Source organism: Podarcis filfolensis (assembly GCF_964270895.1).
Source record: "Podarcis filfolensis genome assembly, chromosome: 8".
Lineage (NCBI taxonomy): Eukaryota > Metazoa > Chordata > Lepidosauria > Squamata > Lacertidae > Podarcis > Podarcis filfolensis.
Window position 1 is genome coordinate 80,818,226 of NC_139611.1, and position 22,473 is coordinate 80,840,698.

The 22,473-nt window shown below is 46.8% G+C and overlaps 2 protein-coding genes across 2 annotated transcripts; both read right to left on the minus strand.

Moving 5' to 3' along the window:
- Nucleotides 1–770: 770 nt before the first annotated feature.
- LOC310768973 (uncharacterized protein) lies at nucleotides 771–7,092 on the minus strand. Its single transcript, XM_083627972.1, has 3 exons — nucleotides 6,941–7,092; nucleotides 2,841–2,988; nucleotides 771–1,496 (listed from the first exon to the last, which is right to left on the minus strand). Exons 1-3 carry the CDS (start codon nucleotides 6,981–6,983, stop codon nucleotides 938–940), a joined length of 750 nt encoding a protein of 249 aa, XP_083484098.1. The 5' UTR covers nucleotides 6,984–7,092; the 3' UTR covers nucleotides 771–937.
- An 8,915-nt stretch (nucleotides 7,093–16,007) lies between these two features.
- On the minus strand, nucleotides 16,008–21,293 carry LOC310768965 (uncharacterized protein). Its single transcript, XM_083627960.1, has 3 exons — nucleotides 21,147–21,293; nucleotides 18,805–18,952; nucleotides 16,008–16,905 (listed from the first exon to the last, which is right to left on the minus strand). The coding sequence occupies exons 1-3, from the start codon at nucleotides 21,187–21,189 to the stop codon at nucleotides 16,338–16,340; spliced, it is 759 nt and encodes a 252-aa protein (XP_083484086.1). The 5' UTR covers nucleotides 21,190–21,293; the 3' UTR covers nucleotides 16,008–16,337.
- Nucleotides 21,294–22,473: the final 1,180 nt, after the last annotated feature.

Genomic DNA, 22,473 nt, shown 5'->3' on the forward strand with positions numbered 1-22,473 from the left:
GGGAAGGTAAACAGTGTTTCCATGCGCTGCTCTGGTTCGCCAGAAGTGGCTTAGTCATGCTGGCCACATGACCCAGAAGCTGTCTGCGGACAAACGCCGGCTCCCTCGGCCAGTAAAGCGAGATGAATGCCGCAACCCCAGAGTCGGTCATGACTGGACCTAATGGTCAGGGGTCCCTTTACCTTTACCTATTGATAGTTGGTGTGTGTGGTGTGTGTGTATGTGTGTGTGTGTGTAAACCTGCACTGCCTCAAGAGAATGGAGGGGAAGAGGAAAGGTGGACTCTCCCCGCCTCCCTTGCCTGAGTCCTAAGGCCTCTCCAAAGGTGCTATTTTGAGGGAGCCCTCTATTCACTTGGGCCGATGAAGGCTTCCTCTGAAACTCAAGGAGCAGCTTCAAGGTAGGGAAAGTGAAAGGGACTCCTCCTCATTTCCACCCTGCGGGCCAAGGAAGTTGAGCTCCCCCTATGCAACTGTTATGTTAGAAATCACCTGAAGGCAGCTCTGTTTAGGGAAGCTTTTAATGTTTGATTCATTACTGTAGTTTAATATTTTGTTGGAAGCTGCCCAGAGTGGCTGGGGTAGCCCAGCCAGATGGGCGGGGTATAAATAATAAATTATTATTATAATATATTATGTGCACAACATAACCCACGTGTTGGCTTACAGGTGTATTGAGAGCGCTTCACTTTTGCTTGTGTGAAGATGTATTTCCAACAGCCAACAGAAGGAGGAGGGTTAAAGAGAAACAGGCCACGCATCGAAGAGAGGTTGTTAGGAACGTCTCCTTTATTATCCCGTCTGGAGAAGACTTGCACACCTGCCCTACCTCCCATCCAAGGTCATGAAGACACAAAAACCAATGTAAGCTTTTTCCTTCTGATCTCTCTTTAGATGCTGGGGGAGATTCCTTCCTCGTATACATGTGAGAGAAATAATCATGGATTTGGGGAAAACACTGGGGCTCTAGCCCACTCCCTAAAGTCCTTTTTGTACTTTTGGCGCAACTGCACAAGGGGACCAACATACGGCTTCAGTAAGTGCTTGTGGATTGTCTCTGCTCCTTTTCTGATCAGCTGCTGGGTGTGGTCAAGATAGGGCTGAAGGGTTGCCTGCAATTCTTGCAGCTTCTTAATGTGTGCATCCAGCTGGGTTCTCAGAGCTTGCACTTGCTGCGGCAGCTTCTCATCTATCTCACGGTTGATCTCCTGAGCTCTGGCGATGACGGCATTGCGCACGGTTGCTGCGTACGGACCCACCCTCTCCAGCACGGGATCCACGTAACCCGCCAGGGCAGATTGCAATGCTTTGCCAAGCTCTTCTAAGTTATGCCTTCTATGTCTCCGCAGGTCAAACAGGGCAGTGATAGCCTTTTCCGCAACCTGGTATGGCACCCCCAAAACCAGATCAAAAGCTTCCATGACCTCATCAGGTAACTCTTTCTCCAGGCTATCCAAGCGCCTGCTGATATTCATATAGACATTCTCAATAAATTTCCTGTAGGGGAAAAAAAGAACAGAGAATTGGAAAGCTTTAAGAAGGAAAAAGGAGGGTGTGGGAACGTCCAAACACCTGTTTGTCCCACTGCTGTTTACCCCTGAACTGGTACAAGTGTCAATAGTTTTTCTGTGGATTGATGTTTGTTCTGATTTAGCGGTAAGCAGTAGATTTTTCTAGGGAAAGCGACAGTGCCATATCTACATATAAGCTAAACAAGCTGCAGCTTAGGGCCTTGGGGGCCTCCAAAAAATTTAAAGGGAAAATAAACTGAATGTACATTTCCAAAATATAAGATAAAAATAAAATAAAATAAAACCTACATACAGCAACAGTGTTTTGTGTTCTGTACGGACCTATTAGTTCTATAAATTACTATATAGCATACAGTGGATGCTCGGGTTGCGAACATGATCCGTGCGGGATGCACGTTCGCAACCCACAGTGGCGCGTCTGTGCACGCGCGGGTTGCGATTCGGCGCTTCTGCACATGTGCGACCGCCGAAACCCGGAAGTAACCCGTTCCGGTACTTCTGGGTTTCGGCGGTCCATAACCCGAAAAAAAAGCAACCTGAAGCGTCTGTAACCCGAGGTATGACTGTATATTCATCACAAAAAACTGCGAAAATTTGTTGTTGACAATTTGTTGTGGACATATAAGGGGCTCCATTACCTTCAGTAGCTATGGGCCTCATCAAACCTAAATCTGGCCCTGGGTGGAAAAAACGAAAACCTGCTTGGACCTGCATAGTCACATTAGGCAGGCCTCTCTCACTGAGTGGGAAGGTCCTGGATTTAAGGGGCAGCCTTCCTTCCTTGTCAGGTGGAGCAGTCCCACATGGCTTTGCCTGCACCTGTTTCTCCTCGCTTTAAATGGGGAGAGAGCCTTCCTGGGAGGGTTCACTTGATCTGCCCATCTGCCGAAGGGGAGGCACCATCCAGAGTCGAAGTGGCTTGAGCTGTCGCTATCCAAGATTTCTGTTCAAACACCCAGGATTTTAAGACTCTGTTCTGAGGAGGATTCCAAAGTGGGCACCTCCCTGTCTGCTGCCTGAGGGGCTTCATGTAGCAGGGTGTGTCACCTGTTATACCCTCAGCCCTGCCACACATGCTGCCCAGAGTGGGAGGGGAAGGTACAGGGACCCAGGGGCTGGCCAAGCCATGGGGTGAAGTGGTGGCAGTGGGCCTGGCTCAGAATCCAGTAGTTCATCTCCCACACCTTCCCCAACCCCAGAATGTTATGCCAGTAATGACTTCCATCCATCTATTCTCTAGAAATAACATCTCCTCTTTTCTACATGGGAAGAGAGCAGCACAGAGCAGAAACGAGACTAATTTGCTTACAGAATCTCCCGGCCCTCCTCTCTTCTTTCAACGGTGGTGACTTTCCTAGACAATGTTTCGATGAATTTTTCGGCATCTTCTCTTCCCTGTTGGATTAGCTTCTCCAGCTTGGAATCCGGCTCATCTCGGAGAACAGAAGCCCAAGTCCCTAGAAGTCCCCAAAAATAATAATTCTGCATTGCACCGTCCAAGCCTGTTTGGTACACCAAGCTGCAACTCAAAGCTTCACATATAGAATCCTTTCTTTAATGTTTTAGGGTCTAAATTAGAAGGTCTTTGTTAGTGCTGGTGCCTCAACCCCCTCAAGAAAGGTAGAAACAAAATAGTTTATGTCAGTGTTTCCCAACCCTTTTCTGGCCATGGCCTTTTCTGACCTTGTTTTCTTCCTGTGGCACCCCCCCATTGATGTAGCCCAAGGGGGCAGCTGCCCCCCCAATAAGTAAAAATCAATGCAAATCTGATGCTCCACCCCCCCCAAATCCAGGCTATGCCCATGCCCCCTCTTGTCTACTGGTGAAAAAGTAGCTATTTAAATGTTTTGTTTTTCAATACAACATGTTTCATTTATAATTTTAATAATTTTTAGAAAATTACATAAAATGATAGGAAGATAATAAAATATTGTTGAAGCAGAAAAACATAGAATCATGGGGCTGGGAGGGACCCCAAGGGTATTCTGTCTATTGAAAACCCCTGTAGTAAACTCAGCTAAAACATGAGTTTGTCATGGGACAGATGGCCACGCAACCTCCGCTTAGAAACCTCCAAGGAAGGAGAGTCCAGAACCTCCTGAGGGAGATCCATCTTCCATGCATTATAAAAAGCAAACAACACTTATGTGACAACGCTTCTGTTCTTCCCCCAGCTATTACGTGGGAGCAGAACACCAGTTGTTTGACACAGAGGGGGAAACTACAGATATTGGGCAAAAGGGGCACAGGGAGTTCTGTATATATGGGAGAATTTTAAAAAGCAAGTGACAAGAACTACCCACGCTGGAAGAGTGGCAGACGAAGGTGATTGACTATATGGGACTGGCCGAGATGACTGGCAGAATCCGTGACCAAGGGAAAGAGACGGTGGAAGAAGATTGGAAGAAATTTAAAGTTTATCTTAAGAACTGTTGTAAAATTAATGAGTGCTAAAATGTCATGGGTAACGTAAAACAGAATTGCAGCGATAAATGATTGGGTAAGAGAAAAAGGATCAAAGAAATTGAATCATAAGTAATTGAAATTAGGGGTTGCTGAAAAAGTTTAAAACAGGGATGCAGAAAAGGGAGGTATGGGGAAGTCGTTGAAATAAGGTTTAAGAAAAAAAGGTTATGAAATTATACGTGTTTACATGTTTGTTTGTTAATGTGTTATGTTGTGAATTGTTAGTTTTTGTGTGTTAATATATGTTGTAAAACCAATAAAAATTTATTCAAAAAAAAAAAATTAAAAAGCAAGTGGTCCTCACTGACCTGCAAAAAGATCTTGTTATCCGGAGTAGCCCTGGCTGCCTAGATAAAACACTATAGCCCCCCACACCTTTACCTGGGAGTACGGCCCACTGAACTCAGTGCAGCTTTCTTCCAAGTACAGACTTAGTTATTTTCTAGATGCAAGCCAGCAGACTTAGTTATGTACTAGATGCAAGTCAGCACCTTGCAGAGTCAGGCCCAGGCTGCCACCGGGCCTCGCACTGGCAGCAGCATCCAGCACGCCTAGCCTTACCCCTTGCCACCCCACCACCACACTTACCTGACCCGGGGGGTTCTGGATCCTGGGCTCTACTGGTCCCGCCTGAAGCGAACCAGGACTGCTCCAAGAAAACACACGTGGCAAAAAGGAGCGCTAGGCCCTGGTGGGTCCCCCTTACCCGCTTGTGATTGGCGAGGCAGATAGACATCCAATCAGGGATTAAAAAAAAAAATGTTTCCCTTCACTTCTCACTTCCCTCTAGCCTTATTTACACCAATTTCACCTGTGGTCACCCCCACCCCCCCGGAACATAGCTGTCAACTTTTCCCTTTTCTTACGAGGAATCCTATTTGGAATAAGGGAATTTCCCTTAAAAAAAGGGAAACGTTGACAGCTATTCCTAGGAATATCCTGGGGCCCCACGGGCCATATGGTCCCTGCTTGGGAAACACTGGTTTATGTTATTTCTCAGTCAGGTCCCTTATTTTATGTGGGAAATGGTGTAATTACAGATGCTGTCTGTGCGGGAGCTGAGGCTGAAATATGGTCTAGTATTGTTCCAGGGAAAGGAGCAGACACTCCAGGCACAGGTGGTTTCAGGTGTGGCACAAAACACCTGCGGCTTGTGCCTCTGGGCCACTCGCTAACAACACTCCCTGTGGAATAATCACTTTCTAGATCTATCGAGTGGCTTCCCACCCAGGGCCAGATTTAGGTTTGGTGAGGCCCTCAGCTACTGAAGGCAATGGGGCCCTTTATATGTCCAGCTGTCCTTTGTGAACAACAAATTGTCACATTTTTTGTGTTGAATATATGCTATATGGTAATTTTTGGACCTAATAGGTCCATACACAACACAAAACAATGTTGCTGTATGTAGGTTTTATTTTATTTCTTTTTTTATCTTATATTTTGGAAATATACATCCAGTTTTTTCCCCTTTAAATTTTTTTGGGGCCCCCCAAGAGAATGGGGCCCTGAGCTATAGCTTGTTTAGCTTATACGTAAATCCGGCACTGTTCCCAACACTGGATTATAACTCTCTCTCTAAAATGGGGACATGAGGTTTCTAAAACACAAGGTCTGTGGTCCCAGCCGCGTGTCAGAGAACCTAAATAGGATCCCAGCCAGTTCTTACATAGTTTTGTTCTTCTGGAAATAGTACAGACTGAAGGGGTATTTACAGTTTCCCTATAGATCACCCTCCCCAGCTTGGCCTGCTAGCACATCCTCAGGAAATAGACCCCACAAAGCACACAACCCCACACACAACTTGGTCTGTCAGCAAAGGAAAGAGATCAGCCTTATCCAGTCGTTGCCTATTGACCCTCCAACAGTGATTTGCAGAACGGACTTTGCTCCCACAAAGCCACGTCTAGGACATTTGAAATGTGAGACACCAAGAAGGTGGACAGGACAGGATTTTATCATATGAACTGAAGGCCCTTCCTATATTGGGGCACAACTGAGGGGCAGTAGCAGCAGGCCCAATGCCAACCAACATGTATGCGCCCTTTCAGCCTTAACTTCTTGCAGTGGTTGTTTGCAGTAAGAGCTTCCTTGTCATGACACTCTGCATGCAAGTTTCCCCAAAGTGATTCCTCTAAGTGGCAGCACCCTAGGAAATCTTTGGAGCTCTTCCTACACTGTGAGTACAGTAGGGCGAACGTATGTCCTACTTCACAGAGAATACCTGAATGGCTGTGTGGTCCAGGTTCAGTTGAAAGAACCCTGAGAAGGGAGAGAGCTTCAGGGCTCTTGGCTTTGCCCATCAATGCTTAGCAGCCGGACTGAGAAGACAACCGCACAGCTCACCGGACTGCAGACAGTTCCGGCAGCTTCTGTTGTCATCTTTGTCAAAGGGAACCCTTAGGCAGGGCCAGGTTAGCAGAGGGAGGGGAAGTCATAATAAGTGCTTTAAGCCTTGGCTGATCAGACTAAAGACCCATTTTGCCCAGTCCGTTCTTTGCCTCCCAGGCACTGAACGTGGAGCTTCAGTTTAGCTAATATTATTATTATAATAATACTAATACTAATACTACTAATAATATATTATTTATACCCCGACCATCTGGCTGAGTTTCCCCAGCCACTCTGGGCGGCTTCCAATCGAGTGTTAAAAACAATACAGCATTAAATATTAAAAACTTCCCTAAACAGGGCTGCCTTCAGATGTCTTTTAAAGATAAGATAGTTGCTTATTTCCTTCACATCTGAAGGGAGGGCATTCCACGGGGCGGGCGCCACTACCGAGAAGGCCCTCTGCCTGGTTCCCTGTAATCTCGCAATGAGGGAACTGCCAGAAGGCCCTCGGTGTTGGATCTCAGTGTCCAACAGATATCTATCTTGCTAAATTCACACCCCAAAAGGTGGAACGCAAGGCAGCTGCTAGCCTGATGTTGACCTTCCACTCACCCGTCAGGATGGCCAAGGCCAGTGTGAGGACGAAGAACTTCATGGTGCTTTGGCAGAGGGTCCTGAGAACCTGCTGGGATGAAGGTAGGGGCTGTCTCTGAGTCCGGGGAGCCACGAGGGAGGCTACTTATTCCTCCCAACCTCCTCCCTCGCCTCCTGGGTCACTCATTAACATTGTGGGGCTATTGGAGGGCAGGTGCCTTTGAGGGGGAACCTTCCCTTGTTATCTCCCATGGTCACTGCTACAGAGAGGACTAACCTTAAAAAAAATCTGATTTAACCAAAGAAGGCAACACAGGCTATCCAAACAGATTAACCAACCATCTCAAAACGTTTCAAATGTGTATCCAACAAAGGGGAATGCTGGACAGCTCATAGCCTGATGTTGACCTTCCATGTGCTTGTCAGGCCAGTGTGAGAAGAAGGAACCATATGGTGGTTCAGAAGGCAGGGGCTGTCTCTGAGCCAGGGAAGAATGGATCTGTTCCATCCACGTCTACCCCTTATTCCATTGTCATTTATCCACACAGAAGGGCACTGGGGACGGGATGCGTCTCAGTGTGGCACAGCTTCTCTTGCCATCTCCTGTGGTCCTTGTCCCAGTGTCTAAATCCACTGGCACAAAGCAGAGGGGGCAGCGATTGGTGGTAACTAAATTCCATCAAAGCAAGAGTGTTACAATGCACACACACATACCCCGAGGCCTGGTGGAAGGCAGTGGTCATAGATACCTGTTTGGGACAGCCTTTATCTGCCAGGTCTCTTCGGAGAAAAGAGCCCTGAAGATGGAGGCTTAATGAGCACATGGTGATGGCAAAGTTTCAGCTTCAGCTCTGGTGACTATCTATGCACTTGCTTTTTAATCCTGATGTTCTGAGACTTGCTTCTCCCCGGCTATTCTTTTAGATAGCCAAACAATCAGGGTGAGGCCAAGCTGTTTTGACACCCTATAGAATAAATTGATTTTTGACACTTCTCCCCCACAAAATGCCATAGAAACTTATAAATACCTTTCCTCCAAGGAGCTCAAGGTGGCATGACTGGACCATTTTATAGTCACAACAAACCTGCAAAGTAGGCTAAGCAAAGAGACTGTGACCATATGTTTTTTTAATGTCCTTTCCAGAACCTTTTCCAACACTTCAAAATCATTTTTAAGGTGAGGCAACCAGAACTGTACACAGTACAGTGGTACCTTGGGTTAAGTACTTAATTCGTTCCGGAGGTCCATTCTTAACCTGAAACTGTTCTTAACCTGAAGCACCACTTCAGCTAATGGGGCCTCCTGCTGCTGCTGCGCCGCCGGAGCACGATTTCGGTTCTCATCCTGAAGCAAAGTTCTTAACCTGAGGTAATATTTCTGGGTTAGCGGAGTCTGTAACCTGAAGCGTATGTAACCCGAGGTACCACTGTATTCCAAATATGGTCACACCATAGATTTGTATGATGTCATTATGGTATCTTAAGTTTTGAATTCCTTTCCTAATGATCCCTAGCCCTGAATTGGTCTTTTTCAAGGTTGCCACACCCTGGGTCAATATCTTCATCAAGCTTTGCACTATGACTTCAAGGTCTCGTTCCTGGTCAGTCACCATCAGTTCAGATCATCTAATGTTAAAATACCCCCTCTATCATCCTGATATTCTTAGGTTCTATAGCCTGAGCTCATTCTGATCACTCTGATTGGAGCAAACTATCCCTGAAGAGGATGTCATTTGTTAACATAGGGCACTGGCATAGGGTATCTATAGACTTGTTTACAAAGCTATTGTACTACCAACCTTACTGTATGCTTGTGCAACATGGACCACTTATAAAGGCCATCTCCAACTCCTTGAAAGATTCCATCAACGGTGTCTCCAAAAAATTTTACGCATCACTTGGGAAGACAGGCAAACTAATACAAGTGTACTGGGAGAAGCAAAGATCACCAGTGATTCTTCAACATCAACTTCATTGGACTGGTCATGTTGTGCAGATGCCTGATTATTGTCTTCCAAAACAACTACTCTATTCTGAACTTAAAAATGGAAAGCATAATGCCGGTGGTCAACAAAAGAGGTTTAAAGATTATCTCAAGGCAATTATAAAAAAAATGTAGTATAAACACCAGCAATTGGGAAACACTTGCCTGCGAGCGCTCCAATTGGAGAACAGCCTTTACCAAAGGTGTCATGGGCTTTGAAGACACTCGAACTCGGGACGCAAGGGAGAAACACGCTAAGAGGAAGGCACAGTTTGGCAAACCCACACTGTGATCAACTCCCGCCCAGAAACCTATGTCCCCACTGTGGAAGGACGTGTGGATCCCGAATTGGCCTCCACAGTCACTTACAGACTCATTGTTAAAACCGTGTTTATGGAAGACAATCTTATTCGGCTATGAGTGACCGCCAAAGAAGAAGTATCTATTGACACATGGGAATTCATAGACCCAGCTCTATCTCCATGGCAAGACTGTTTGGGGTGGGGTGGGGGAGTGTCTCAGTTCCCTGATACGTTGGTAGTTTGTAGTGGTCGGGATCTTTTAGGGAAGAAAGCACCAAAGAACATATAATGTATCTCCTGGTATTCCAGAGAAGGTTAGCAACCAGTAAACACGAAACAAGGCGCTGTTTCCAGGAGACCCTCCAGTCACTTGTGCCAATGAAGGCTTCCTTTGAAACACAAAGAGTAGCTTCATGGTAGGGAGAGTCAAAGCAACCCCTCCTCATTTCTACTGCACAGCCAAGAAGGCTGAGCTCCCCCTACCCAACTGTTATAGGTACAACATAATCCACATATTGGATTACGGGTGTATTGGAGCCCTTCACTTTTGCTTCTGAGAAGAAGATGGGTTTGCAACAGCAACAGCAAGAAGACAGTTGAGGGGAAACAGGCACCCCATCTATCAGAGTTTGTCCTTTATTATACCATTTGGGGAAGATCACAGACTTACACACACACACACACACACACACACACACACACACACACACACACCAAATACCGGTAAACTATTTTATTCTGATCTCTGTTTAGATGCTGGGTAAGATTCCATTCTCTGTGACTTGTGAGAAAAATCATGGCATTGGGTAAAACACAGGGTCCCACGCCCTAATGTCATATTTGTATTTGTGGTACAACTTCAGAATGGGAGCAAGGTATGGCTTCAGTAAGTGCTTGTGGATTGTCTCCACTCCTTTTCTGTACAGCTCCTGGGCGTGGTCAAGATAGGACTGAAGGGATGCTTGGGATTTTTGAAACTCCTTGATGTGTGGCTCCAGCTGGGTTTTCAGAATTTCCATTTGCTGCAGTATCTTCTCATCCATCTTAAGGGTGATCTCCTGCATTCTGCTGACGACGGCACTGTGTAGGGTTGCTGCGTACGGACCCACCTTCTCTAGAACTGGATCGACGTAACCCACCAGGGCAGAATGCAATGCTTCACCGAGCTCTTCTTGCTAGCGCCCCCGATAGCTTTGCAGGGCAAATAGATCTCTGACAGCCTTTTCTGAAACAACTGATGGCACCTCGAAAAACATCTCCAGACTCTGCACGACCTCAGCAGGTAACTCTTCATGCAGGGTATACAAGCGCATCCCAATATTCTCACAGCCAGATTTAATCAGGTTACTATGGGGGGGGGGGGAGAACAGAGGATTGGGAAGGTTTAAGAAGGAAAAGGGGGAGTTAGGAATCATCCACATATACCCTTGTCCCACTGTTCCCCCCCCCCCGAAAAACCCACTGTTCAACGCTGAATCAGAACAAGCGCCAATAGTTTATTTTTGCGGATTGATGTTCTGATTCATCAGTAAGCAGTGGGTTTTTCTTGGGAAACCAATGGGAGAAATGAAAAACAACTTGGACTCTGTGCTTTCTAGGCATGAGACAAGCAGGGTTATAGGAAGGGGGTGCGGGGATTGCGGTCTGACCCGGGTGCCGTCATGGGGGTGTGTGTGTTGGTTTCTGTGTGTTGCCACTTTGCAGTGCTCTTGGAGTCACAAGACTCTGTTGACATTCCAGAGACATTCCAGGCTGTTGGAAGTCTCACGGAACACAGGAGACGGATGTGATGTTACTGGTTTCTTGTTCCTTTGTTGTTCAGTTGCTCTCTGCTCTCACAGAGAGAGCATGTTTATTTATTTTCTGTCTGCGTAGTTAGAAATAAAACTCTTAGCAATGTAGCCCATGATCTCGTCACTTCTGCTACTTTGAAACTCTGCTGAATGGGGAATGTGCCTGGAGCCTTATCAGAGGCTCAGGTCGTTAATCACGTCTGAGGCGATTCCGAAGGAGCTTGGAGGAGCTCGGTCGAACGCAGGTTCCGACAGGGGGTGACAAAATGCCGGCTGAACTCGACACTGCTTGTGCAGTGGAACCGAGTGGGGTTGAGTTGCATTGTGACGCCGATGCATCCTCTTCCCATCTCTGTGGCCGGGGGCATGGGCGGTTGGCCAGGACCTGCTCTCCCTGCCTGACCATGTCCCGCCCTCGCTCGGGGGCTGTGTGTGTGTCTGTTTGGCCGCGGTCAAAGCTGTGCTGCTCGTGGGGCAAGGCAGGGTCCTTCTGGGGCTGACGCGGATTCCTGAGAAGGGCGCGGAGGCGGGAGAGGCTGCGGTTGCCCCCTTTTGCCTTTCATTTAAGGGCCAAGGCGTGCTGTTTTGGGGGGTGGGGGAGGAGAAGCAGCACCTAGGAGAGCTCCGCAGCCAAGCTGGTTTGAGGGGAGAGAGAGAGAGAGAGAGAGAGAGAGATCACATGCTGGTTTAGGGGTGGAGAGGAGGGAAGTGAGAAGGAGCCCTGTCTCTGACGAGGCAAGTCGGGATCAGGACCAGCAACAGCATTACCTGCGCGACTTTGTTTGACAGAGGGGGGTGGAGGGAGGGAGGGGGAGAAGGTGGGATCTGCATCGTGATCACCTGTGCGGCTCTCTTTGACAGATTTCAATTTCAATGGGGGGGGGAGTGACAAAAATTTCTGCCCCGGGTACCACCTGACCTTGCTATGCCACTGAGGACAAGCCATCTCAAACCTGTTTGCTGGTCTTCATGGAGCAGTGTGTCATCTGCTGCACCTACAGCCCTGCCCCACATGCTGACTGGGGTGGAGAAGGGAAGGTTCAGGGGCCTGGGGCTTAGGATTCAAGAGCTCCGACCCTTTCCCCTCCCCAACCCCAACTTTCCGCCCATTTATTCTTTAATATCTCTTTTTCTTTTCTAAGCTGGGTGAGAGTACTACAGGCTGGGAACATAAGTCTGATTTGCTTACGTAAGTTCCTTGGTCACCTCCGAATCTTCAATCAAGCCCAGTTTCTCTCGCACTGTTCTGGTAATGTTTTCCCAGTCTTCTTTCCACTGCTCCATTAGCTTATCCAGCTTGGAATTCGGCTCATCGCCAAGGACAGAAGCCCAAGTGCCTGGGAAAAAGGGAAAAAATCTGCATTGCAGCATCCGCTGCAGGAAGTGCGAAGCCTGTTTGGTGCAGCAGCTGCGAACTAAAGCTTGGCCTTCTGAGGGACAGACATATGGATGCCGTTCTGTAATGCTTCAGGGTCAAATGTGAGGAGATTTCACCCCTCCCATATCCAAGAATCTGCTGATATTCTCTGCTGAGTCTTGAGAGAGGAGGGGTGGTTTCTGCTCTCTACTTATTCCGCTCCAGCCTCACATCAAAGAGAGAGAGAGAGAGAGAGAGATTGAGTGTTAGAGAGAGATCATGTGTATAGATAAGGTTGCTGCTAAGAGCAGCTGCAGACACTCAGTGCAGTTCAGCATTTTCATTTAGACCTCATTTAGCTCTGTATATAGTTGTGTATTATAGTTGTAGATAGAATAAAGAAGATATTCTACAGAGCTGCTCTCCGAGTCGTTTATGCTCTGCTATACTCTGCTGTACGACGACTGTCTTCTTGTGGAGGTGAATCCGGTGCTCACAGCTCTGAGTTGTGAGTCCACAGCACTTTGACCTGTTCCTGTGCAGAAGGTGGTCTCTGGAAGTGCTACCCAGCTCACCTAGCCCAGTCGGGGCTGTAGTGGATGAGTCCAGTTCGTGGCACTGGCTCAAGGGCGATGCTGACAAAGTGTAGAGGGCTGTTGTCAGGGCTAGTGCCTCACCCACTCAAGAAAAGTACAGTGGTACCTCGGGTTAAGTACTTAATTCATTCTGGAGGTCCGTACTTAACCTGAAACTGTTCTTAACCTGAAGCACCACTTTAGCTAATGGGGCCTCCTGCTGCTGCGTATGTAACCTGAAGCGTATGCAAAACTCAAACTGATGCTTGTTCCGATTCAGCTTTAAAGAATGGGTTTTCACGGGGATAGCTCAGGGCAAGGGAAACACAAAAGAAAACGCCTGCTTGCACACAGAGTGTGAAAAGTGTGGGCCTGTGCCTGGAAAGAGCAGAGCAAAAGGTACGTGTGGATAAGCCCATAGTTTTGTTCTTCTGGAAATGGTTCAGACTGAAGGAGTATTTACAATTTCCCCACAAAGCACCCCCACTGCCAGCTTGGTCTGCCAGCAGGTCACCAGGGAAGAGATTAGTCCTACTCCATTTTTGGCTGTCGACTTTTCATTTGCAGAACAGACTTTGCTCCCTCAAAGCCACGTCTAGGACATTTGAATCGTGAGACACCAAGAAGGTGGACAGGACAGGATTTGATCATATGAGCTGAAGGCCCTCCTTTTATTGGGGCACAACTGAGGTGCAGTTGAAGCAGGCCGAATGCTAACCAACATGTATGTGCTCTTGCAGCCTTAACTTCTTGCAGTGGTTGTTTGCAGGATAGAGCTTCCTTGTCATGACAACTCTGCATGCAAGTTTCCCCAAAGTGATTCCTCAAAGTGGAAACACCCTAGGAAATCTTTGTTTGTTTGTTTTTTTAAAGATATTTATTGGAGTTTTACAAAGACATGAATTTAAAAGATCATATAAAAAGAAAGAAATACAATAAAAGAAACATAGAAAAATACATAAAATAAGAAAAGGAAAATAAAAACAAATCCATTTTTGTAACCCTAACTCATTATCTTATTTCCTTGGCCTCCTCACAGCTCCCCTTTTTGTATTCCCATTTAAATAATCAAATCAGCAAATCCTTACCCTCTTTCGTTTATCTTAACTCTATATCTTAACATACTATAACTCTATATTTTCATCCATTTATCAATTCATTTTTGCATATTCCCTTGTTATCTCCCATGGTCATTGCAAGAGTAGAGAGAGGACTAATCCGAGGTATGACTGTATTTTTATTATAGGTAAAGGTAAAGGGACCCCTGACCATTAGGTCCAGTCGTGGCCGACTCTGGGGTTGCAGCGCTCATCTCACTTTACTGGCCGAGGGAGCCGGCGTACAGCTTCCGGGTCATGTGGCCAGCATGATTAAGCCACTTCTGGCGAACCAGAACAGTGCATGAAAACGCCGTTTACCTTCCCGCCGGAGAGGTACCTATTTATCTACTTGCACTTTGATGTGCTTTCTAACTGCTAGGTTGGCAGGAGCAGGGACCAAGCAACGGGAGCTCACCCCGTCACGGGGATTTGAACCACCGACCTTCTGATTGGCAAGTCCTAGGCTCTGTGGTTTAACCCACAGCCCTACCCGTGTTTTTATTATACTTTATCACAATTATATTTTTCCCACTTTCCCGCCAAGGAGCTCAAGGTGGCACTCTTTGGTCTCCCTTTCCCTGTGTTTTCCTCACAAAAACCCTGTGAGGTAGGTTCGGCAATGACAAAGGGACAACGACAGGCCCAAAACCACACCGTGAGCTTCATGGCTTAAGTTATTTTATCTCTGATCTCCCCAGTCCACTTAATAGCAACCTTATTCCACATTCTAGTCGTGGTGTTGGGAGTCTGCTTTGTGAGGAACCTGCCAGGACCCGTACTCCCACAGGGTTCCCACTGCCAACTTCTTCAGCTCCTCGATTTTGTTGCTCCTCTGCCTTGCTGCCTCTTGTCTGCAGGCAGGTGAGGAAAGAGGAAAGAGAAGGAGCCAGAGTTTCACTCCCTTGCCTTCTCCCTCAGGCTTGCTGGACAACTTGGGCCCAAAGAGGGTGGCCATTTCCCCAGCATCCTGTTTCCAACAGTGATCAGCCTGATTGCCTCTGAAAAGCCCATATGGAGAGCATGAAGGCAACAGGAACTCCCCCCTCCCCCCAAAACCCCACATTTATTGCTTGCTTTGCTGGAAGTGTCCCAGCTGCTGAATATGCGAGTCCAATTTCACCTTTTTTATTTGTACTTATTTTCAATCCCAGTGTGGGGAACAAAGTAATAACGATAAACAAAGGGTGGAAAAACCAATTACGAAACCTTGGAAACTTGTCCAATAAACAAAAATTCAGTAATGTTGTCTGTCATAAGGCAAACAGGCAGAAACACAAAGAGGACAAACATTTTAAATTTCCAATTTAACCAAGTGCCTAGCTGAAGGAAAATACAGGGCATTCAAACAGATTAACGAACCCACAGTCTCAAAATGTTTAAAATGTGTAGCCAACAAAGGGGAAGGCGAGGCAGCTTCTAGCCTGGTGGTCATTGTCAGGATGACCAAGGCCATTGTGAGAATAAGGAAATTCATAGTGGTTCAGTGGAGGGTCCTGAGATTCAGCTGGGATGAAGGTAGGCCCATCTCTGAGCGGGGCGGGGGGGGGGACGGGACACATGGATTCTTTCCATCCATGTCCTCCCTTGTTTTGCTACCCTGTGGAAGAAAGTGATTTTGACACTCCCCCCTCCCTCAACTTGCATAATCCCATTGCAACATTCCTTATTGCCAGGAGGGGCAATTGTGGGGTTTTCTTCCCTTCAAAGGAAGGAAATGAATGGACCTGATTTTGTTCCCTTCATCTCTATGGAGAAAAGTGCCTTCTGTTAATCATGAACAAAATGCAGCTTTTAGGACCCACCAGAACTTATCAAAGCCTCAAACCACTGCCAATACCAGGGTTACCTGAACCAAGCCTAAAGACACCCATATATGCCAACACAAAATATTTTGCATTCCCCAAAGACAATGATCTCTAGTAATGTTAATAGAAGCATTAGCATAGGTGGACAACACTGAGGCAGAGGAGGCAATTAAAAGGTTAACTCGAGTTTATTTTAAGGGAATCAAAGTTTACAGAGTACTAAGAGTGAACAAGAAGGACTATGGGCGAAAGAATAAAACAGAAATGCCATTTACTTCGACTTAGGTGTGATGGCACGGACACCATCTTGTAACCAGTCAGCAGAAGCTACCACTATGTAATGAGAAATTGGAACCACGTATCCGGAACAATGTGTAGACATCAACAGGGACATCTGGTTTATGATATGAGCTACAGAAGAGACCACCACATCTTCTGTCTGTCTTGGGGTTGGCAAAGGTTCCATCTTCCATGGTGTGCAAAACAATCACCACCATCATCACTGACTTGGGGGAAAGGTAGGGGCTTCAACCCACTTCTTAAACTTCTCAGCGCGTTCTTGGAGTGCCTTGAAAATACGGCTAAAATAAGGCTGCAGAATCTGGTTGACTCTCTCCACTCCTTCCTCAAGCTTCTCCTGGACCTGGTCAACATAGGGGTCTATGGATGACCGGAATTCTTGCAGTTCCTGCTGAAGAACTTCAGCGTAAGGGGCCAGCTGATCTTTCAGGTCTTCCAGCTGCTGCTTCAGCTTCTCGTTCAGCTTGGGGTTCAGCTCTTCGGCCTTGGCCATGAGGGAACGCTGCAGGGACTTTGAGTACCGATTCACCTTCTCTAGGACCGAATCTGCGTAAGGTGCCACAATGGTGTACAGAGCCTCCGCCAGTTCGTCTGAGGCAGGCGATACCTTTCTATGCAAGGCACGGATGGTGTTGAGACTTTTGTCCACCACGCCCAGCGACGCCCCAACCACCAGGTCGTACCCTTGAACCACCTCAGCAGGTAACTTCTCCTTCAGGTTGTGCAAGCGCTTGCTCATTTTTGCAAAGCTGTTATGGAGCTTGTCTCTGCAGGGGGTGGAAATAAGAGAGAGTCACAAAAGGTAAGTAGAACTCCCTTCTTTGAGGGAGAAGCTGCTGGGGTGAGGCCAGGTTCCCTTCCCCATCTCTGATGTTATGTCAATGGCAGGAGGGCATGTCATTGTGTGCTTCCTTCCCTTCAAAGCATCACTTGCATGTTCCTCCTCCAATCTGCTGCCCGCCAGGCTGACATAAGGGAAAAGAGACAGTGGATATGGGATTCCATGGAATGCAAATTGTACTATGTGATGGGAAAGTTTGTTCGCTGGCCAGTTTGGGTCACCAAGTGTTGTTGTTGGTTTTTTGCCAGCAAACGGTTGGCTGGCAACAGCGTCTGATTGGCCAGAGTTCCGGGGGAGGGATATGATTGGTTTGGGAAGGTTAGACAGGTTTCAGATTGGGAGAGAGGGTGAGGGGTTTCTGAGGGGGAAAGGAGATACACACTGAGGAGACTATCCATAGGGAGAGGACAGAGCCTCACAGCTCGGATAGGGAGACCAGGCTGAGGGTCTGGGGAAGGTGTCCAAACAGGAGTGTGCTGGGAAGGCTGAGTCTGAACCAGGAGAGACAAATCCTGTGGGAATTCAGGCTCCCTGGGTCCCTGGCAGGGGGAGTGCACTGCCCCTGGCATCATCGGGGAGGGGGGTACCATCACGGCCGCCTCCGAACACGTGCCGTGCACACCCCCACTGCACTGGGTGCCACACCCCCAGGATGCATGACATGCCCCCGCATGTGGCATGCCACGCCCCCGGGACACGCGCCAGCCACGCCCCACCTGCTCTCCGCCCCCAGTGCCAGAGCATGCAGCTTCGCCACTGCCCTGGGTGTCAGTCTAACTAGGAGAGGAGAATTCTTCTAGGTACTGAAGACTCTCAACCCAGTGACGAGGGGAGAGGGGATCCCCTGGGTCTGTAATACCATAAATACCTCAGGTATGGGATTGTTAAGAGAGGGTAACTGAGGAAAAATGCCCCTCATACCTCGGGTTGAATGTGCTTCAGGTTGAGCGCTTCCGGGTTGCGCTCCGTGGCGACCTGGAAGTAACGGAGCACGTTACTTCCGGGTTTCGCCGCTCGCGCATGCGCAGACGCTCAAAATGACATCACGTGCATGCGCGGAAGCGGCAAAACGCAACCTGCGCACACGCCGTCGCGCCTTATGTTCTATTCAGGATGCGAATGGGGCTCCAGAACAGATCCCATTCGCATCCCGAGGTACCACTGTATTAAGCTGTGAAGGAGGAAGTATAGTGTTGATTGTATTGTATTATCTAAGTGACGGACACTGATTTGAACATTTTACCATCTGGAAACCTGAATATTTATCAACCCAAAGTGTTTCAACTGATGTTTAGTAACTGAAGTTTAAGAAGAGTTGTACCTATAACATTGTGCTTAAGCCTGAGGCATCTTCTAGTTAAAGTAACTAAGTTGAATTCTACCCGAAAGAACAAGTTTTCTGAACCGCTTTGTGTCATAAACTTCCTTTTGTTTAAGAATACTTTTCGTGTTTGTTTGAGCAACTCCTACCTGAGACTCTAAACCTTTACGTTTTTCCTCACACAAGTCCCTCACTAGATAATCTGGGGTAAATTGTAGAAATTTGTGTAATTGGTGTGAGGTGGTCACACTAAATTTAATTGAGGGCTGGCCCAAAGGCGTCAGGGTGAGAAAGAGCCGTTGCTTCATTGCAACTACAATAAAACACATTCTGAGAAATAAAAGAAGCAATACAATACAATTAAAACCATATAGCACCTAGCACAAATGCTACACCAGGCAGAAAAAAATCATTAAGTGGTCCGTAAAGCCATCAAGTGGTTGGTGGAGGGCGGGATAAGTTTGGGAACCATTTTGTGTGAAAATATTGGCTCGAATTGCTTACATCACTGACTGTCCAAGCTCCGACCTTCTGATCACCTCTATTTTTTCATCAACTACCCTGGTGACGTTTCTCAGGTATTCCTGAAGCTCCAGGTTTAACCGGGCCAGGTGAGGATACGGCTCATCTCGGAGGACGTACGCCTGGGATCCTGGAAGACAAAAGCAAATCTGAACAGCTGTATCTGTGGCTGGAGGTGGAGCTCAGAGGGAACAGTGTTACAACTACATGCGAACCAAACCATTGTTTTGCGAAACAAATGTCTTAGGAGGCACAGTTTCACCCCCAAGGGTTGAGGCCGATGCAATTTTTTAAAAAAGTTTTTATTATTAAAATAATTCAGCATTAATACACACATATTGTGAATATACAAGCATACAAACATCCTTAAAAATGTTCAAACATACCTACACTCAATCCCACAGATAATTCCTTTTCCCATCACCATCCACCACCCATCACCCCACCATTGTGTTAGACTTCCAATCTACTCGATTGCAATTTCTTTCCACTTATGTTACTTTCTTTCACACACCTTTAAGCTAATTTCATGCTCCTTTTTCTATTACACATTGTTATCCATCTTATTTAGTATTTCAGTATTTAAAACGGAACTTGTTTATTCTAATTGGAGTTCTGATTTTTCGATATGGTTTTGCAAGTATCCTTTAAACACTTTCCAGTCCCTGTCGATCTTCTCTTTTGAGATCCTTCCCATTTGGTATTATACTGACAAAAACAGAGTGGCTTGCCAAATTATTGGAGTATTACAATATATCCAAAACAATGGGAGAAATGGGGAGGCCGATGCAAATTGTAGTCTAAAACCTCTGAAGGACACCAGGTTGGGAAAGGCTGTACTTGGAAAGCAGGATGGATTAGAGAGGCCTGGATTCAAATCCCTCACTCAGCCATGAAGCTCATTGACTGACCCTCAACTAGTCGCAATTTCTTGACCTATACTACCTTGCAAGAGTGTTGTGAGGATAAAAGGAAATCAACCTGAAGGAATTGCCTCGTGTATGGTGTCATGAGCTTCTTGGAGCAAGGGATTTGGAGGACAAATAAATGTTCTTCTCACCGTTTTCCAAGACTGATTACCTCTAATGGCGTACTGTGGAAAGGGATGTCGGCAAAGTTCATAGCTGGATGGAATTCTTGAGGCAGGAAGAGTTCAGTGCAATGCAAAAGCTTGCTACATTGGTGGTGTATGCTACCTTTGAAAAACAATTGAAGCACATCCTCCCCCCAGCACTGAAGGATTGTGGGCACTGTAGTTTACCCTTCACAGAGTTACAACTCCTAGCAACCATTAACAAACTAGAAAACAAGAAAATATAACCTCTGGACCAGAGAACTCCACCCCCCCAAAAAAAGCTTGGAAATTGCTGAGAATTGTGTCATACTACTTAATAATTTTTCTACCTGGCAGGAGCTTTTAATTGTATTCTAATTGCTTCTTTTATTTCTTATGTTGTATTTTATTACATTAGGATTTGAAGTCTCTACATTAATACCTCCGCAAACGTCCGCCCCTCAACCGTCCATTTTGGCGAATGTCCACGGCAAACCCGGAAGTACTGGAACGGGTTACTTGCGGATTTGCCGTTTGCACATGCACAGAAGTGCTAAATCGCACTTTGCGCATGTGCAGAAGCACAAACCTAGTGAGAACTGTGAGCACTGGCCTAGATGGGTCATTGGCCTGATCCTGCAGGCTTTTCTTATCTTCTTTTTTTATTTATTTCGTCTTATTTATTTATTTATTTATTTATTATATTTATATCTCACCTTTCCTCCAAGGAGATCCAGGTGCATACCTGGTTCTCTTGCCCCCCATTTTATCCCCACAACATCCCTGTGAGGTGGGTTGCACTGAGAGACAGCGGCTGGTCACCCAAGAAATAAAAGACGCGAAACAAATTCAATTAAAAATCAATATGACTATCTAAGGCGCAGATCACCTGAATGAAGCTCACATACCACTGGTGGTCTGTAGACACCTGCTGTGGACCATTTTGGGTCATACCTGAATTGAGAGCCAGTCAGGAGGTGTTGGGCCAATCAGATTAAAAAACAAACAAATGATCGCAGAATCATTGCATTGGAAGCGACCCTGGGTGTCATCCAGTCCAATCCCCTGCGATGCAGGAATCCTGCCCTGCGTTCGAATCCACCCAGCCATCCCTGGGCGGACTCAAACAACCAACCTTCTGGTAAACAATGTATCTTTTGACCATTGTGCCTCAGACCCCCAAGGATGGGGCAAACTGAAGAGCTCCCCCCTCCGCCCCCTGAAAAGAACTCAGGAATTCCCTCCAGCCTGAGGCAAATCGTTCACTTACCTACAAATGCTAGCAAGGCCAGCGTGATGACAGGGAACTTCATGGTGGTTCAGTTGGAAGGGTCTCTTGAGAACCAGTGAAGTGAAGGCAGGGTCTCTCTCTGAGCAGGGGGACAGATATATATGATCTTTTCCTTCCGGGCCCACCCCTGCCTTCTGTTATTTATTAACGCAGGCCGCTGACCTGACGTCTTCTCCATCCCTGAGTTATTGCCAAAGCCTCCAAAAAGCATTGCAACAACGACAAAAAAGGGGGTGCACTGACTGGGATAGCCTCCGGCTTGATAAGCAAAGTGAGATGGCTGCAATGGACAGAAGATATCCCCCTCTATCAAGGAAGACATTCCTCAGTCAACCTTGGTTTTATCTCCAGGAATTGATTGACTCAGAGACTTCCCTGATTTGTGCGAGATGGCCTCTGTGGGCCAGGCCCCTTGGGGGAAGAGGAAGTCAGAGACTGGAGGCATCGATGAACTCATCAGCAGCGATGATGATCTTACGTTTGGTTCCACTAACAAAAGGCATTGTCGGATATATCTGATGAAGCGGACTGTAGTCGTGAGCGTAGCCAGGATTTATGGAGGTGGGGAACAGGACATCCACCTGTCGCCATCCTCTGTCTGGCTCTGTCTATCGCTCAGTTGGGTTGCCAGTTGTGTCACTAGAATGCACCACAACATCACCCAAGTGACCTCAGAGAGCATTTCCGTTTCAAAGATTCTAATTATTTCTACTTTTAGTCTACGATACGATAATCTTTATTGTCATTGTCCCATACAGAACAATGAAATTGAAAAAATCTACATCAGACATTCAAAAACCAACAAGCCTGCTATCCCAGCTATCCCAGCCTGGTTAACCCCTAAAATCTCTGATACCCCATAATTAAATACAATATACTCCCACAGAGACTACCTTATACAGTGGTACCTCGGGTTAAGAACTTAATTCATTCTGGAGGTCCGTTCTTAACCTGACACTGTTCTTAACCTGAGGTACCACTTTAGCTAATGGGGCCTCCCGCTGCCGCCGTGTGATTTCTGTTCTCATCCTGAAGCAAAGTTCTTAACCCGAGGTACTATTTCTGGGTTAGCTTCTGTAACCCGAGGTACCACTGTACTGCGTTTAAAACCAAAATCGCATTTCAATAGAAAGTGTTTCTCAGGTGGCTAGTCCTAGTCTTTATAACCCGGTACCTTCTTCCAGAAGGCAGAAGCTGAAAGAGATCATTTCTGGGGTGCACACTATCCTGCACTATCTCTGCAGCTTTCTTATGACACCTGGAAGCATAGATATGATCTACTTAATAAAAATACTTATTTACTTGA

Bases quoted from the DNA above. Each gene is read 5' to 3' on its own strand.
- LOC310768973 (XM_083627972.1), bottom strand. From the start codon at position 6,983: ATGAAGTTCTTCGTCCTCACACTGGCCTTGGCCATCCTGACGG. The intron at 2,989-6,940 runs GTGAGTGGAAGG...GGGGACTTCTAG, and splicing joins GGCCTTGGCCATCCTGACGG to GGACTTGGGCTTCTGTTCTC. The intron at 1,497-2,840 runs GTAAGCAAATTA...TTTCCCCTACAG, and splicing joins GAGGAGGGCCGGGAGATTCT to GAAATTTATTGAGAATGTCT.
- LOC310768965 (XM_083627960.1), bottom strand. From the start codon at position 21,189: ATGAAGTTCCCTGTCATCACGCTGGCCTTGCTAGCATTTGTAG. The intron at 18,953-21,146 runs GTAAGTGAACGA...TTTGTCTTCCAG, and splicing joins GGCCTTGCTAGCATTTGTAG to GATCCCAGGCGTACGTCCTC. The intron at 16,906-18,804 runs GTAAGCAATTCG...CACCCCCTGCAG, and splicing joins GAGCTTGGACAGTCAGTGAT to AGACAAGCTCCATAACAGCT.